The 19,186-nt window shown below is 37.6% G+C and overlaps 1 protein-coding gene across 17 annotated transcripts; it reads right to left on the bottom strand.

The window, feature by feature from the left end:
* Positions 1-88: 88 nt before the first annotated feature.
* Positions 89-18,299, bottom strand: LOC114270773 (protein SWOLLEN 1-like). 17 transcript variants are annotated; one of them, XM_082895971.1, is made up of 17 exons: positions 17,925-18,295; positions 13,036-15,070; positions 12,391-12,951; positions 10,620-10,820; positions 9,014-9,315; positions 8,464-8,909; positions 7,555-7,607; positions 7,371-7,469; positions 5,473-7,295; positions 5,129-5,237; positions 4,281-4,461; positions 3,324-3,391; positions 3,097-3,209; positions 2,716-3,000; positions 2,116-2,628; positions 1,123-1,222; positions 89-443 (listed from the first exon to the last, which is right to left on the bottom strand). In XM_082895971.1, the coding sequence occupies exons 2-17, from the start codon at positions 15,059-15,061 to the stop codon at positions 427-429; spliced, it is 6,897 nt and encodes a 2,298-aa protein (XP_082752097.1). In that variant the 5' UTR covers positions 15,062-15,070; positions 17,925-18,295; the 3' UTR covers positions 89-426. The 17 variants fall into 17 exon arrangements, 16 of the variants coding, with proteins under 16 accessions (XP_082752097.1, XP_082752099.1, XP_082752101.1 ...); XM_082895973.1 differs by having other exon boundaries at positions 5,473-7,280; XM_082895975.1 differs by having other exon boundaries at positions 10,620-10,781.
* Between the last annotated feature and the right edge of the window lie 887 nt (positions 18,300-19,186).

Genomic DNA, 19,186 nt, shown 5'->3' with positions numbered 1-19,186 from the left:
GATAGTAATTTAACTTTCTTGTTTTTTAGGAAAGTAATTTAACTGTGTATACATGTATATATATAAGAGAGCAGAAAACAAAACATAATTAAAAAACACGACCCCATCAAAGCTACTCATCAATTGAAGCGTCTGAGAAACATTCTGCAATTTTAATCAAACTACAAGGAGAATTTACCATCTACAGACCCCTATTACAGTGAATCCTAGGTAGAGATCACAATCATAGTTGTGCATGTAACTAAAATCAATATGAACATCTCTACAAACTAAATTTTACACAGCTGAACCTTCAGGAAGCGAGAATTTCCATTCCTAGTTTCTTCTTCTACTATAAATATACACAGGCACTCTGCTAGGTCTTCTGGTCATCCAACATCCATGGAATCTCTTTGGTTCTGATACCCATCATTTTGGAATCTCCAGTCAACCATGGTTATTTCCTGTTACAGACCAAACAAGGTAATCAGTTTAGGTGTCGTTTTATAACATAACATTGTCGAATTCCTGTTTGTGTTTATGCCAAAATAAAGGAATAAATATAACTTGTTTGGGATACACAAAAGGTTTGAAAACAAATGAAAAAACAAAAATGAAGAAACATGATTGGTGAGTTACTAGTTAGTGTCTAGCGGTGGAGGGTGGACAGATGTGGTGATCAGAGGAGTTAGTGACCAGAGTGTCCGGAACTGGAGGCCATGGGGTGGCTGGAGGTCACGTGGTGACTGTTCAATCGTGGAAGCCCATAGGGAGCTGTCTGAAGCTCTTCTGAACTTGCCGGAGAGTCACCAGTGGCTGGCCAGTGGTTGCCAGCAGTGGTTGGTGGTGGCAGATGGCCGGTGGTGATGGGGAAAGGAGAGTGAAAACTTGTTTTGGAAACAAGTGAAAACACCTTTTCTGTTTTCAAAAATTTTGGAATCAATTCCATATTTTGAAAACAAAAATGAAAGCGTTACCAAATGAGGCCTTAGTTATCATTCTCCATAAAAGGCATCCGCCCACACTCTAATCTAATTACTTGCTAACATCCTACCTTGTGCCAAAAAGAAAAAGAAAAAAAAAAGAGGCCATTCTCCGCAGGTGAATACTGAGTTAGTGTGTCAGTTAAACTTCAAGATTTACCTTTAGAAGTAGTACCCCTGTTCTGGTTTCGGTGACTTTTGTCATGTGAAACAGCAGGAATCTTCGAGATTATCAGGGAGCTCTGCAAACCTTCTAATAGCTGTAGGCAACAACAACATCAATAAGCAAGAACTCCATAGGTGAATACTGAGTTGTGTATATAACACGAGGTATCATCAACTTCACAATATCATTATAAGTTGCCCTGATGACTGTAGTATACACAAACAATATTTACTGTTTAATTATAATTTAACTTTACAAAATCAAACAAAAAATGGAGCATGATCAGAAACAGCTCTACATGGTGCAGATCTTACTGCTAAATACACAGAGGGGCTGCATCTAATATAATGTGAACACAAACAACCATGAGTCACAATATGAAACCACACAGTTTACACAGATTAACAAAACACAGGAATATTAAACTAAAGTTTGGCTTCATAACAGGAAGATTGGACACAGAATTTACATAGATAATTGGGTACATACAGCTACTGGCTAAATCAATGTACTACAGATTATAAACATAATGATTTACTTTACACAATGCAAATAAGAATATACCTCTTTTCATTAATATAATGCTAGCAAACAAGGATGAGGCTAATACAGAACTACTACAGGAGGTGCCTAGTGTCAAAAGATGGTTAACATGACCTCTTTCTTGGGATATAAATTTCTCCAGAATTTCGGAACTCTAAATCCACAAGCACTAGATTATTATTTTAGTATTAATCCTAAGCCTTAAATTCACTATCATAATTCCATACAATTAAGAGTATGACCAAACATGTAAGGCTTCCATGCACGAGCACCCATAATAGCATAAACAACCACCCCCCCCCCCCCCCCAACAGACTAGATCAGTTTTCATGGATGGAGAAAATCATAATTATGACTACCAATACAGTTTGACAGCAATGAATACAGAATGAAATATGGAAACATGCGATATCAAGATGCATAAACAAACAACCCAAGACTCACCCTTGATGTTGGTTGAATTCTGCGATTTGATCTACGTGGCTCCACACCTTCAAGATTTGACTTTCCTGGGTTAGCATTGTTAACTTTGTCCGTCACCTCAACTTTAGCCAACTTTCCGCTAGAGGGTGCAACTTTTCCTCTATTCACCCGCTCAGATTTGGCATTTGACGTGGACGTTTTCTTCGAAGGAGCATCAGACGGAAGAGCAAGTGAAGAAAACAAGACTGGACCTTCTGCAGCCCCTTCGGTGTTTGAGAATGATCCAAATTCCATCAGGCTCTGTTGTCCCAATTCATTATCGTCAGTACTAACAGAATCCTTGATCATATGATCCACTGAAGAGGCATCATTTTGAGCAGATAGTGCAGAGGTCGAAAACTTATCCTTCTCAGCTAGGGTTCTACCTGAAACACTCTGTGATTTTCCAGACTTAAGAACCTTAGTCTTGGATTCAGCTGCCTGCTTCTCCTTGTCATCAATTTTAGTATTCTTTGATCCACGAGATCGCGATCCCTGAGGCATCAAATATTTTGCAAATTTAGCTGAATCATTTGATTCATTAATTTTACTGCTGCTCTCTGCAACATAATGCTTGCTTACTTCCATAAATTTCCTTTTCTTTCCAGGTTTAGGAACACCAAAAATCACCCTTGACCCTTCTTTCTGCAGACCAGTCCGTGCTGTTCTAAGAGCGTTTGGCTTATTCTCACCTCCAGTGTTCTTACCAACATTAAATATTTTTTCATTGGCAGATAATGGCAGTAACCGTGACTTTACTGATTTCCCAGATTCCGCAAGTTCAATATTTTTAGACATTTTATCCTTCTCTTTGCCTTCTATTGCAGGAATGCCCAACTTCAATCGCTTTTCCTGTGGTGTATCACCCTGAAAAAAAGCAGAAATAAAACTAAGTAACAAATAACCCACAAACTTAGATATTATCAAATCATTGTGAAGCATATACACATGTAAACATAAAACCTGAGAAGAAGGGTCCTTTTCTCTTGAACTGGACCATTCAATCCACTCTCCGTCCTTCCAAACTAGTGTTGGCCGTAGATGCCACACTTTAACAACTGATGTTTGCCCTTCAGCTACAACAAAATCATATAGACGTTCATTTAATGACTAAGCAACCCAGGAAGTATCATTGTCTCCATTAAACAACTTGATGCATTAATTAACCAATATGATTTGACTACAAATACCTGGAAAACGGACGGTTAATGTAGTATCATCCTTATTGTTCTTTTCTGTGACAACTCCCTCTCGCCAGCTAAAACACAATAATAAGATAAACAAGGATAGAAATAGTAAGACACCTGCGGTTAAGATGTATCCTTGTGCAAGAACAAACTCTTTTGTAGCACTTCAGAAGAAAAAAAAAAATCTTCAAAAAAAAACCTTGATTTGAGGCCAAAAAAATTTCCATAGTAAATACCCATCAAGTATGTGGATCATAGTTGGTAGAATCATATGTGTTAAAAGGCATAGATAAGACAGGTCTCTTACAGAAGAAATTTCCGCATAGTTGTGCCTCATTGAAAACAGAGAAACTATTTTTCTTCATACTCATCAAAAATAAGATGTGCTACATCACTAACATTTTGATAACGTACTATATTACAACCATTTTCATAACATAATATACAGAAATAACCTAGCACTATCATACTTAAAGCCTGTCAATGTTACCACATGTGTAATACTAAGATATTTAAGTCCTATGAGAATCAACACAGGAAAAAGGAATAATAAGAGGACTTGGTTATTTTGGTTCTTAAATAGATAGCAAATATATGAAGAGAATCCAAAGAGAGATGGGGGAATAAATTAAAAAAAGAAAAACATGAGAATACCCCTAAAGGATGATGACATCAAATGGAAAGGGGGAAAAGGAACCAATGAAAAGTTCTTTTAAAATTCTAACATCAAAATTCATTCTTGCCTCCATGAAAACAAAAACAAAAAAAAAAGAGAGAGAGAGCTTAACCACCTTAGCAGTGCTCAATCCACTGTCAATCAGTGTTCATGCCTTTGCATCACACTTTTTAGCTATTAATTAGCATACAGCAATCACATAAAACATTTCATAGGTAAAATGATGGAAAGAAGAATAATCCCACCTAAACAGAATAATATGCTATAAAAACTATCATGCTTACCAATCTTGTATCCATACATCAACTCTATCTCCAACAGACCACACATAATCACCCACGGCCGCTCTGCGTCTCTTCCTAGTTCCTTCAAAACGCATGGTGGTCATAGGATGGGCAATGCGTATTCTGGGTGCATTGCTGGCTTCACCTTCAAGTGCTACCCATTCCTTTAGCTGCCCTGAACCTGAACATACAGAGTATAATGAGTGAATAGTAGATCAAAAGATACCCTAAAAAGACAATCACACCAGAAACGAAATTTTCTAAACCCTTCATTTTTTCACCTTCAACTATGAAGGTTAACCTGGGCAACAACTCCAATACTCATGCTCAATAGAGTGCAAGCTGACCACAAATTTACGTTCACAAAAGTACACAAAACAATCAGTGTTGTGTCTTCTAAACACCATAATACCGAATAAGTAGGCAAACTTGCCAATTTTTGACAACGTTATGGGCAATACCAACCATATTTCTAAGGCAACTTGCCCAACCCTCATATTTTCCCAATATCACTAAGGTCCGGGCATTGCAGCTGTAAACAGACATCCGTGCACTGGAAAAACATTAAAGATACTAACGCTGTCATGTCAATTAAAGCACCTAAACAGACAAACCTGATTCACAAGCCAACATGATTTCCAGTGCATAGGGCCGGTGAAGATGAAAAATTCAGTGCCTACAGAACAGCACACATACAGCATGCATCCCTAAAAAATGTCACGCACAAGCAAACTTGCCTCTGCAACACTCACATAAGTGCACATAGTCTAGCCCCCCCAAAAAAATAAAAATAAAACCTCACCTCAGAAGTCAACTAATTCCCTACAGATCATATTGTAGCAGCTTACCTTCATCTGATTGGAGTTGAGTGTAACAAACAAAAGCTTTTCCATCCTTCAAACTCAAAACATTGGCCGAGAACCAGGTTGTTTTAAACTGATCACTATCTTTACAAACCTAAAACATCAAATAGCTGGATTAATACAGATTTAAAGATCAAAAAATGCATATCCAACAGCAAGAAACAAATTGCTAAAACAAAATAGTGTATGCAAAATCTTCAAACATAGCAAAGAATAAAAAAAATATCTGTAACTGCAACAGCAAGTTGAATATATACACAGTTCTCTGCTATTTTAAATGGTCGCAAGCTCAACCAATTAATATTTACATAAAATTTCACGTCACAAACCTCAACCAAGCAACCTTCCTTGATGCTGTTCTCCTTTGAAGTCCCTACTCCCTTCTCATACTTATCCTGAGCTGTGATAGAAGCAGATCTAGATCCAATCTCAGATTCAGGAACAACCCCTATGGTTTTGGCCAAGTCAGAAGCTCTACGACTCCTTTGCCCTCTTGAATCTTTTTCACTGGTTGTAAAGGAACTTGAGATGCCATTCACTGCCCTTGTATGATCCTCCCTGCAAGCCTCTCTTGAAAGAGGTGGCAAACCATGGCTTGTAGTCTTTGCCTCCTCTAATCGTCCATCCTTGGCACGTCTACCAAAAACATTAAGACCTTCTTCAATGCTATCTGCTTTAGAACGTTCTCTATTATCGTTATTCAATGTAACACCCTGCTCAGAATGCACTTGTGGAACTCTCCAGTAGCCCTCCGGACCAGCTTCTACTAACTCATTCAAAGGCAAAGAATCACCCATAGCAACAATTTTTCCTGCTTGTGAAACGGCTTCTGCCGCCAGCTCTGCAGCTTTTACTATGGCATCCAAGTTTTCAGCATGTTTTGAGGCAGCTGAAGCAGCTTCAACCCTCCTCTTAGCAGCTTCTCTAGCAGCAACTATAATGGAACTAGAAAAGTTGCTCCCATCCCCTCCTCTCAAAATGGAAGCAGGAGTAGCCTTTCCCAAATTGTTCATGTCAGAAAGAGAAGCTGCATTACTCTGAGCAGGATTGTTTGTTTCACTAGAGGTCAATGCTTCATCTGCCATCAATTTTGCTTGCAGTGCAGCATTTGATGCCAGCTTAGCAGCTGCAGCTGCTGCCTTTGCAACAGAAGCAGCTGCTGCTACTGCAACAGCCGCAGAAGCTAACTTAGCTTCAATATCTGGAATCAATCCAGAATTCTTCGGCTTATCCAACTGATTCCACACTCTTTGACTATGACTAACTGCAGCAGCAGCGAGAGCAGCTGCAGCCTCCGCCTGCTGTTTAGCCTCCTCAACTTGACTAAAAGTCTCCTCTGATACTATAACCTTCTGCTCTGCATTATGTTCTCTTTTTGGGTGATCAGTGGAAGATGTAGGAGATACAGCTGTGACAATCTTAGTAGCATTTCCTTTAGATACAAAGCAATCTGGCGTTGAGACGATGACTGATGTAGACAAATGACTAGTAACAACAGGAGCACATACTGACTCTGTCCGAGTTTGAGTTGGAAAAGAGATCTGGCCAAGATCCTCAGAAATAGTAACCTTTTTCCTTTTTCTGGCCTTGAGAGTAGTGGAATTCTGACCAGGCAATACGTTCATCTTTTTCATGTCAGGCAATGAAGAAGTCCCTGAAAGAACATTCGGACCCAAGCTATGAACCATGGTACTAGGAGATGCATGCTTTGTTCCAGAGGAAAAAGGAGCAGATAATTCTTTAACAGGGGCTAATTTCACTGTATCTGCCATAGGCAAAACAGAGAACTGAGCACTGGCATCAAAGGCAGAAGTCTGTGGAGAAGCAACCCAGGGACCAGGAAAAGGTGCCTGAGATAGCCAAGAAGCGTTATGTCCAACAAAACTACGTGCAGGTGCAGTTTGAAATGGAAGCAAGGAAGGAAGTGTTTGACGGTAATCAAGAAGACCAGTTCTTGGCATGCCACTGGACTGCAAACCATCAGAGGTAGTTGATATATTCCAAAGCGGTGAAGAAAGAGGCATCATAGAATTAACTGGTGAAGGGGTACCCCTGCTACTTGCTTGACCAAGTGGTGAAGGAACCACTTTACTTTGATGTGCACCTCGTTTAATTGATTGATCAGGAGTCTTAGCACCTGCATTTCTCGATTCTGAAAAGCAGTTAGATGTCAACCAACCTTGATTCGGGAAAGAAAAAAAAAAAAGAGCTCAAAATCCAAAGATACCTGAATGTGGTTGCACAGGGGTTTCGGATTTGTTGGGATGGGATTTCTGTCTTTCCACACAAAAGCGCCAAACAGGCTCCCAAACACTCCTCCCGCCATCTATAATAGTAATCATCAGACACCAATCATCTCTCTTCTAAATTCATCTCAAGAAATGATACAGATGTAGGGCTAATAAACTAACCAGATGCTCCAAAGGCTGAAACCATACATGGCTCATCAGGTGCTGCTCCTTGTCTGTAACAACAATATCACATTTAAATTTCATATAACAAACATATCAGAGATATAACATCACAAGCTTTTGGCAAAATTCAGTCTGCGCGAAAAACACTATATCACCTTCAACAACCTCTAATAATTAATAGTTTATAACTTGCTAATCCTTATTGACCAGTGAGTTTTTGAGGAATTAACTTGATTAAATGGTAGAAAATTATATTTAGTAATTTATAAAGTCTGGAAAATCCTCAAGAACTAATTAAAATTAGAAATAATAAATTTTGAATGTGCATATCATATAAAATTATAAACAGCATCAATCTAATAATAGCAAAGACGAAGGTTCCTTAAATTCACTATAAAGCCTCTTTTTTTTCTTTCTAAAAAAAGAAAAATTCATTGCCCTTGGAAATTTGTCTGTATGTACTATTTTCCAGTACTAAAAATCATGTATTTGTGTACAAGTTTCTCATTAATGTTCACAAGCTTTTCATTAATGAAACCAAAGAGAAACTTATTATTTACAATGCCATTAATCAAGAACATTTGGGACTGCCATGAATATTAATTATTAGAGGGTTAGTTGTATTAATCTAAAAACCACTACTCTCCCATCTTGTCAAAGATGATGCACTTAACCAATTCACTGACAAGTTTTTCCTGACAATCAAATGACAACATCCTAAAATTTCTGAAACCAGTATCTCTAAGAGATAATTGCACTCTCTTTATGCATCCTACTGGCATGGCAATGTTACGAGTGTAGTCATGAGGACCCGGGCCAGAGCCACAAAGTCAGTAACTCCTAGTCCAACCTTTGTTTTTTGGCCCACAAAGTATGTATATGTACGCAGACAATGAAAGGACTCACATCAGAGATCCATAAACAAAGATCTGTGCTCGCAATTGCACTTGCTGTACATCTGTGAAAGGCTGTTGAAACAATGGCGATGGCAAAGCTGAAGAGTTCAAATCTGGCAAATTGCACGTGGGAATAGAAACAACACCAACATTCCCATAAGGCTTCAACCCTTCAAACTGCACAACCTGACCAGTCCTAGCGGGGCTTGCAGACAAACTGCCTGACTTATCTCCTCTTTCAGACAGCCTCACAGCAGTTGTTTCCTTTCCTTTTTTAGCATTTTCTTTCCCTGTTGCCCTACCAGATGCTCGCCTTGTTTTACGCTCAGGGGTACCTTTGGAACCTCCACGTGCAAACTTCCCATCAGGTGGTTGAGAACTTCCACGAGAAAGCTCCAATACCATCGTAGAATCTGTTTGACCTATGCTAGGTGTTGAAGGAGATCCCTTCAGAGTCTTCAGTAAAAATTTCATGACAAGAATGAGGATTAGTGGTAACAAAGTATTTAAAAAATGTTAGAATTGAAGCCAAATTAAGTATCAAAATAAAGGACAATTACTGTGGGTATTTTGCATGCTTGGATGGTTGTAGTTGATTGCCCATCCTTGCTGGTCTCTCTTTCAGATTGACCTGCTGATGGATGGACCTCAAAGCTGAAGCTCCTCTCATCTTTGCCAGCATCATTCTCGCTTACATTTTGGGAAATTGACGGAACAGTGACCTCAAAGAGTGGAATGATCTTGCCCATGGACCCCTTGACTCCCTCTTTCTTGTCCTTTTCAGTTTGAGAAAGCACTGTGCAACTAATGACAGTTGGTGTACCACAATTAGGTTTAACAGAATCTGTAGAACCGCCTCCACCTTAAAAACAGAAACATACAAGAAAAAAACTATATGATAAAAGAATTTTTATCACAGAAACCTCACTCATCTCAAACAATTGGTGAACAAATAGGACATTAAATTGGAAAAAAATATTTACATTACAATGATGGGGGGAAATGTGAAACATCAAAAATAGTGCACAACAATAACAGGGTTCTTCAATTATAGCACAGAAGGGGGAAAGATGTAATGTGAGACCAAAGCGCCAATTTGATGACATTGGCTGGACTGATTCAGTTTATCAGCTGGAAGGCTAACTTTCAAGTTCTTCATAATTGCAATAAAAAAAAGCTCAAACTTGTTTCTGAAGAAGTAAATGATTTGTGCCCAGGATATTAGGATAATTTTGATTGTATTTAAAAAATTCCCATGGTTGATAATTAACTTTCCATATATGTGTACACACACAAATACACAACATAAATTGAAATTGAAATGAAAGATGTAAATTTATAAGTTCAGCTGGGGTTTAATTAAGCCATGGATGAAAACTCCGTAAGTAGAGAGGGTATGAGCATCTCTAGCAAGTCACACCTAAAAAATACACCCAATTTAGTCCCCATTAGTTGAGGGTCTAAGAAGGGTAGATTGAGTACAAACCTAACCTTTGGCATAATTTGTGCAAAGTGGCTGCCCTCAAATTTAAACCAACAACATCAAACCCATTTATGGGGACTAAACTGGATGTACTTGTGAGTTAAACATAAACAGAAAAAACAAAGCTAAAAATCATTTATGTCATAATCTAGATAATCAACCCCAAGTAAAATCTCTTTGGCATTCAATTTAAAACTATTGCAAGGACAGCAATGGCAATTGGCATGGGTTAAATGGCTATCCAGTTTAGCTAAGCAGTAGTGGATAGACAAACTGGGCCTTGATGCAGCTAAGTTCAAGTGAAATTCAAATTTTAACAGTTAACATCTAAATCGTAGACATAAGCATCCTTTAATTTTCACCAAGATGCATAACAGCTGAATCCAGAGCAACTAAAATTCAGTTCCAGGGTGAGACTCAAATCCAAATCTGGTCTCTTGATGTAATGTAAATGGAAAGAGAAAATAACCTACTAATCTTGTCTCCAATAATGTCTTTATATTAAATAAGTCTTCCAACATAATTTAACAACCACATATGAAGAATCCCAAATCCATCATACTCTCCTTACTACCATTACATGGCATAGTTAAGTGAAGCGGACTTCCAAATAAACATACAATATTAAGGCACAATATATAGACAACCAATTCTAAAATGGGTAACGAAGTTTAACAACAAACCTTCACTGCTAGGAGCAGTTTTCACACTAGTAATAACTTGAGATACCATGACAGCTTCATTACCCTCATGATCATTTTGGCCCATATTGTTGGGCACTTCTGACAAGGTTTTGAATGTAGGTTTTCTGAGCACCTCACTCTTCTTTGCAACTAGTACTGCATCTGAGGGGGGAAAAATCAAAGCATCAATCAAGCGCAGACCTAATATCAGGGAAATATCCAATATCAGGACATATGACTTAATAATCTAAAAAAATGATCAATAAGAATTTGCAGAAAGTTTCAAACTTTGCTGAGTGAATTCATTTAATATTGGCAACATTATATATCACTAAATATTGGCATTAATAAAACCAAGCAATTTAGAAAACTTATGGGCAACACTAAATGGAGATAAAAGAGAAAACATCACTGAGATAACTTAAGCATGTGTAAAAACATAACATCAATCGCCAACAATATGGATCTATATTGTTTGAGAAGGGTAAACACAAAGCAAGGGAAAAAATGACATTGTCCATGAGGGTGGAGGCAAAAACAAATGACACAATGGCCTTCATAAAAATCAAAAATAAAAATAAAATAAATCAAAAATCAAGATAGTGGAATAGATCTTGTGGCCAATCCTCATGGGTATAATATTCATGGAATGCCCACATCTTCTAAAATAACTCTTTCTTCCTTATCTCACTATATCATAACTTACATGCAATATTTTAAGAACCGGACCGGACTGGCCTGTTCAACCGGTAGAACTGGTGACCAAACCCAGTTCTGGTCCAGATGATCCACAAAAACCAAACTAGGCCAAAAACCGGCCTTGTCTGCAAAAACCGGAAAAACCGGTGGTTCAACTAGTAAAACCGGCGAACCGGTCCCGATTCTCGACTAACCCGGTGGCCCTTTTTTTTTTTTCCTTATATATTTATATATATATATATATATATATATATAAATTTTGACTAAAAACTCTTACTTCAAGAGTCTCCCCTCTTGGGGAGGAGTCTCATTGGAAGCTTGAAGAAATTATGAAAGTCTATTCCTATTTATAGGAAAAAATTGTTCAAAGAGAACCTAAAAATTTAATGTGGGATTCGATCAAATTGTTTGAATCATATTTGATGGAAGGGAGAGTTGAAATTTTCATTTCCCTCTAAAATTAAATCTAGCATTCAATCAATTTGTTTGGAGGGAATGTCAAATTTTTTTAATTTCTTTCAAACTAGTGACTTTTTTTTTTTATCAATTATGAATTTATTAAATATTATTAGTAAATATTATGCAGCACTTTTACTTTTTTTTTCAGTAATTATATATATATATATATATTTATACTTTATAATTATATTTTTAATTATATAATATTAATTATGACGTCACGGTTCAACCGCTTCGACCCAATGGTTGAACTAGTGACCCGTCCACCCGGTCCGGTTTTCAAAACATTGCTTACATGCAAATAGTTAATACTCTCTTTTGTAGGTTATATTCTGTAATATTATATAATTTCTCTCACACTGTCAAGTGGCAATATTTAAAAAAAAGGCATACCAAGCAGACCAAAAATTTTATTAGCTTCTATAAGATTGTTAGTGGGGAGGAAAAGAAAAAAAAGATAAGAAAATAAGGGGTTGTTTGGGATGACCTAAATAAGTGTACTTTTTGTCTTTTTACGAAAATATGTACAGAAAAGTAGAGAGGTGATGTGATGGAAAAAAGATAAAAAGATGAATTATTTTTGAGTTGCCAAACTTGGCCTTAATAGACCAACCTGCTGAGGATGTCACTTCACAATTTCTCTTCACAGCTGCTTCCTCGTGGTTCCCAGGAACAAGTCCTTCAGGACCACCAACCTCTTTTATTGCTGAATCACGAAGGATAGGGCCAACTTCCAACTTATTAGAAGAGTTGTCACTACTTTCATTGGCCTTCACTGCCTGTTCACTCCCACTTGCTATATTAGAAGTCTCCACCATTGTCATTGACTGACCAATGCTCGTGTGAAGCGATTCGACTGATTGTTCACTCTGGCGTGCTGAATTGCAAGTCTCCACAGTTGGCAATGATGGATCAACATGTGCCAATTTCCAAGCAGAACTATCAGATGCACCTTTTTCAAGTTCCAAAACAGGACCAAGCTCAATTACCCCTTCTGAACTCTCCTTCAAGGACAATAAAGTTGCTTCTGTTAGACCATCATCTTCAGTCTTTTTGTTTTTATCCAGGTGATCAATAACTTGATCTACAATAGCAACAGTCTCCGAAAGCAAGGGAACACCACCCACCGTGTCATGTGATGCCAAATTTGTCTTTTCAAAAGTAGCATTTAAAGCTGCAAAAGAGAAAAGGATTAGCTCACCATACGAATTCAGTCATTAACTCTATGAGCATCCAAAACTAATAATTCAAAATATACCTGGTTCACTCCCGGCGGTACTAGTAACATACTCTGATCCATGAACTACCTCAGTGTTTACTTTCACAATTTCTCCTTGTGATGAGGGTTCAACCATCTTATCACTGCTGAGAGATTCAACAATCTCACAAACCATATTACTAGAATTGTTATGCAACTTGGCATTCACTTTCTCATTGAGAAAAATATCTTGGCTATACTGCACATCATTTGGGTTTGTGGCAAGATTTTTTTCACATGTTTGCATTGATCCAGCTACCATGGGAGATGAGGCATGATCTTCAGCATTCGAGTCCCCTTTATGGACTCCAGAAGCATCATCCACACCTTTCAAATTATCAACTGCGTGTTTTTCTCCAAGCAATTCAGTTGAAGAGCATGCTACAGTATTGTCTACCCCAGACAACAAAGATGCCTCAGAATTACTGACCGAAGCCTCACTATCTAATTGGTGATCACTTCCCTGAAAACAGACTTTTCTCTCAACAAAACTATTCTCTCCATGTGTTGCCCGATCACTCTTCAGCTCTGAACCGGCACAAATGCCAGCTTTCATGTTGCTTACCTCAATGGTATGCCCTTCGAGATTACTATCACCTTCAAAGACTTCAGGTAAGTCCTCATGCATATTTTCCCGAAACTGCCGATTAATCTCTGTGCCATTGGACAAATCCAAAGGATCGCATTTGCTGGCAGGGCCTGTAGAACACGGGTCCTCACTGCATTCTTCAGCTATCTGTAGGTCGCCATCACCCTTCAGTGGCAAACTGGAAGGTTCCCCAAAACTACTGATACCAGTTTCAACTGCATGGTGTTCTATAGATCCTTCCTTCGAAGAAGGTTGGTTCTCCAACTTGTGAGTGCCAGTTTCAAATGCAATTCCCACCAAAATTTGATCATCCACATCATTTTCCTTACTAAGAACATGGTATTCATCCACTGCCTTAACAGTGTCTTTGAATAAACAATTTGCTTTCTCAAAACTACTGATACCAGTTTCAACTGCATGGCGTTCTATAGATCCTTCCTTTGAAGAAGGAGGTTGGTTCTCCAACTTGTGAGTGCCAGTTTCAAATGCAATTCCCTCCAAAATTTGATCATCCACATCGTTTTCCTTACTAAGAACATGGTATTCATCCACTGCCTTAACAGTGTCTTTGAATAAACAATTTGCTTTCTCAAAACTAACATCACTTACCTGATGCTCAGGTTCTGGAGTGTTCAAAACCTGAACACTTGCAGCAATTTCCTGTGAAGAGGAGCCTATATCATCAATTTGCATCCCTGAATCAGAAGGATCTTTTTGCATTTTATTATCAAGAGATTCATTTACTGAAGTATCAACTTCAGCTTGATGCGCATCATCACATATTCCATGGACTACTGGAGTATTCTCAGTCACAATTATTTCACACTGTTCACTAGAAGCAATTGGATCTAACCCACGTGAACTTCCATGAGTAGACATTTCAACCTCTTGAGTTTGTGAAGTACCTTCAACATCATTCAAGCTAGAAATATGTTCCAGAAACTCATCCGATGGTAATGCAGGTTCTGAATCCAGAACATCTTTCACTTTGTCATCTTGCGTCAAATGAGGCTCCATTCGCTCAGTTAAGCCACCCAATTCATCACAAGCATCTGATTCCTCAAAGATAGTTTCTTCAGGGACCATCTCCTCCTGCCCAACAGATTTTAATAACATTTCAACAGATTCGGAAGATGTCGCCTCGGACCAAACATTGTTATGCCTGGAAATGGAGCAAGATTCTGTAGCACTTGAACTAAACTCTATTCCACTACTTCCCCGAGAGAAATCCTCAATCCACTGATTGTCTTCTTGACTTGGTATGCCGAGAAAAACTTCGTTTTCAACCAAGCTATCAAACCTTAGGTGCCCCTGAAGGCCATCATCAAAATCAAACTTAGGAAGAGCATATGGACGCAGAACAGGAGAAAATTTGGAGCTCCCTTCACCAGCTAACTGAAGATTATGGCCTTGAAAATCATTGTCATCATAATCCATCGGTGTACCCTTACAAAATTAAAAAAGTAGGTAGGGAAAGAAGGGGGGAAAAAAACAAAATAAGGAATTCTGTACAAATTACAGACCAAGTTTCCAAGCCTATCAGAACCTTATAAAAAATATACAATATGATTACTAAAATACAAGCCACAAGGAAACACACAACATATGCAAGCATGATTATTATAATTGTGCGATTCATGGTGATTTGGATCGTGCTATTGAATCGAAATTTGAGTGAGTTATGTGATTCAATTTGCAAATCGCTATGATTCATTGTGATTCAATTCTTTTTTCTTTTTTTCTTCCTCTTTTTTTTTGTTTTTTTTGTTTTTTGCTTTTGCTTCCATAAAATAAATGCCTGAAGCGGTGTCGTTTTCACCTCTATCAAAAAACAAAAAAAAAATGAACCCTTAATTAATATCAATATACGTGATTTTATAGGTATGTACACATACAATTTAGTTATATTGATATTTATTTCATTTTAAACACAAGTGTGTATTTTTATATGTAGATACATATAAAATTATATATTATTCTAAGTAGATTGAATCTTATAATTCGTGATTCAATACGATTAACAATTCACTATTTTAGCAAAAACGATTCACGAATTAGAATAACATGCATATTAAAATTCAACTATTGTTGCATATACATGGCAGTTGATTCTTGATTATCAAAATACTTGTATTAAAATTAATTTAATTTCTTGCACAAAAAACCCATACAAAAAGCATACACAGGACCAGATTATGTTATATCATAAAGTATGTCTAGATTCAAGAAGCAATACTGAGTTCCAAGACAACAATTTGACAAAATGACAAACATGCGTCAGCCATTTCATCATGCAAAGCAAATGGGGAAATAGACGAGATCTTGAAATGGTGCTACACTAAAAAGAGTGGTGGATCAACTACGGTCGAAAGCCCTAGATTTGATCGATGATGGAGGTGGTTCTCTTATGCTGTAAGTGATCATGGACAGAGGCAATGGAGTTAGAAGAAAGGTTTGGTGGAAGGAAAATGAGATAAGATGATTGTTCTCAGTGTTGGAGTAAGCTTCAAGATGTGTCAATCTTTCTATTGGTGTATTAAGGGTGAGATTCTTACGAGTGAATGTGGTGGTTGATTGGGGTGGTTGATGGTAGTTCCTTCTAAAAAGTGGCAGAGATTGTAACTTGACCCGAAAGTTTTTTGAAGGTGGTGGGTAACGAGAAAGGAGTTGGTTGCGATATGGAGGTGCAAGGGGAATCTACAACAACAATAATAGAATTTATGTTATGGGACAATGTTTGATGGGTTGGTTAGGGGACTAGTTTTTAGAGATTCTAATGTCAACAGAGATCCAGATGTGGGTTGATCGTAGTTGGGAAGTATCGTGGGTGAAAGATATCAGAGCTCAACAAAGCCTACAAGCTATAGACATTCTTGTCGGTGGAGGGGACAAGATGGGTCTGAGTTCTGGTTGGGTTTTAGAAAGCGGATCACGGATGGTGGTCTCTCCTTGGATGTTGCTACAAGTAGAAGGTAGGGACACAGGAAGTCTAGTTGTGGGTTTCAGGCTTGTCATTGCACCTTTGGGATGAAACTATCTTTCGAACCATCAGCGGTGTGTCTGATGGCTTCACCTTGGCCCATTGCAGAGGAAGCAATTCAACTAGAACTCACACCTCACTGAACATGTTATCCCTTTTTAAATTGGTTTATTCAGCTGAAAAAATGAATTAATTACAATATGGATTCCAACAAAACAAATTCAATAATTAGCATTGTATTCTAACAATGGTCAAGGTCGGGATTAGTGGATGGTGCTTCTAGATACCTAACTAGTTTGTCTCAAAACCTAGTTTGGTGTTTCAACCAATATTGGTGTTGTGCAAGGCCGTCAGTGCCATCAGATATGAACTTGTTAAGTAGATGAAAATAAATTATAATAAGCTTAATAGAACAGATACATACAAATAAAATAAAATAAAAAACACAAGGCATGTGCAATAATTTGTAAATTACAACGTGTTCACCAATGATATTTTCAAAATGGGAGACCAAATAGCTACTTGCTTCTACAGTGGTTCTTAAAATATAGGAAAATGCTAGAGGTCCCAAATTTACCCCACACCCATGTGAGACATTTGGTCATTTGTTTGGTAGAAAATTTGGTGTCCCTAGCATTACCGATATAAGAAGAGTACGGAATTAATGCTATGTTCATTTGGGCGGAAAACATTTTTCAAGAAATGTTTTTCATATTTTGTACAACGGAAAACATTTTCTATGGTTAATAAAAAAACAAGCTTATTTGGGTGGAAAATATTTTCCACTTTTAAAAGGGAAAAAAACGTTTTCTGAAATAAAATTTTCTTAGTGCCACCATATTACAAACACTACCATCACTTCCACCACCACTACTTCCTCTCCGTTATTACAACCACCACCACTAATGCAACCATTATTACATTAATTTCAAAAAACGCAACCAACCATAACAAAACGTTTTCAATGGAAAACATTTTCTGGGAATAGTTTTCTATGCTGAAACAAACAGGACGTAAATGAAAACAATAAGACAACGTTTTCCAAACCACCCTCATCAATAAAAATAATAACCCAAAACCCCTTCTGATTCACACTAAATTGCAAACTCTGCCTCAAATTCAATCCCAAAAAAATTTTAAAAAACTAAAAAAAAATTACAGTTTCTAAAATTCAATTCACAATTCCAACAATTATCAACAAAAAGCCCTCAAATATTCCTCTAAATACAATCTCTATATCTCACCAAATGCTCATAAATAACGACTCAAATCGATAGAGGAAGTGAACGGTACCAGAAGAAGAAAGTCTAGAGACGCTACCTCCCTCCATCCGGAGACGAAATCCTGACCGTTTATCAACACAACCTCGATCGTACAGTCACCCGCTCCTTCATAACAACCGTAGGGTTTCGAACTCAAACTTCCAAGTAAACCCTAGTACACGATCAAACCACCCTGTATACAAAGTCGCCGTACTAATTAGGTTTCCGGTGAATCATCAGATACGAAAACTAGAGGAAGATAATAGATTGCTATATCGATAGATACAGAGAGGGAGGGACAGAGAGAGAGAGAGAGAGGGGGGGTGTGTATGTGCAGCCAAGCACTCTTTTTCACTTGCGGAGAGAGAGAGAGAGAGAGAGAGAGAGAGAGAGGATATGTATGATATCATATCGCGATCGAGTAAGGGGAGGGGGGAGTTTGGGAAAATAGTTATAATCTGACGGGTGTAACAGATGGGAGTATGCTACGTGGCAAGCCGATAAAAGGTCGGGCCCATCAAGGTAGCAGTTAAATAAGTCACCGTATTTTTTTTTATTTTCTTTTAGTGAATTGTTTTAGTGAGTTTTTTTTTTTGATAAATTTTTTTTTTAAGAGTTTTATTTTATTTTATTTGTATTTTTTTTTAATATGGGTGTTACTATTAGTACTTATCAAAATTTTTTGAACCCTCACTTCTTTGGACCCAACTTTAAACCCTAAATTTTAATAATATTTTTTTAAACATCCCACTTATTACCAAATCTACCCATATTCACAATGAAATACATATCCACCTGAATCCATTCCAATTCCCTCTCTTCTCTCTCTCCTGATCAGTGATGTCTCTTCTCTCTCTTTTCTCTCACTCTCTCAAAACCCTTTTTGTTCATATGAGAAAATGAAGATTTTTCTCTCTCTTCTCTCTCTCTCTCAAAACCCCTTCAAAACCCTAGTTTTTTTCTCTCTCCTCTCTCTCCAACATTAACCACAGCTAAAAAGTGGTTCCTGAAAACACAATGCATTTACTTGTGGGGTTGGTGTTCTTCGTCGATTAGGATTTCAACGACGTGGGTCTCTTTGGAATTTGCCATTAATTGGGAAATTCATATGAGAAAGTGAAGATTGATGCGAATTGTAGGAATAGAAAACAATGTATATATATGGAAAACTAATCTCCATAATATTTTCAGAATATAAAACTAATCTCCATATTTTCACAATGAAAAGCACACCCACCCAATTTGTTTACCACTGTATAGCCGAAAAAATATATTTTGTTTGGAACTGTTTTATCGAACAGTAATGATCCTGTCAGCACT

This window comes from Camellia sinensis, chromosome 11, assembly GCF_055761805.1.
Source record: "Camellia sinensis isolate YWXY chromosome 11, ASM5576180v1, whole genome shotgun sequence".
Classification (NCBI taxonomy): Eukaryota; Viridiplantae; Streptophyta; class Magnoliopsida; order Ericales; family Theaceae; genus Camellia; species Camellia sinensis.
This window is presented reverse-complemented; position numbering and strand designations above follow the sequence as displayed.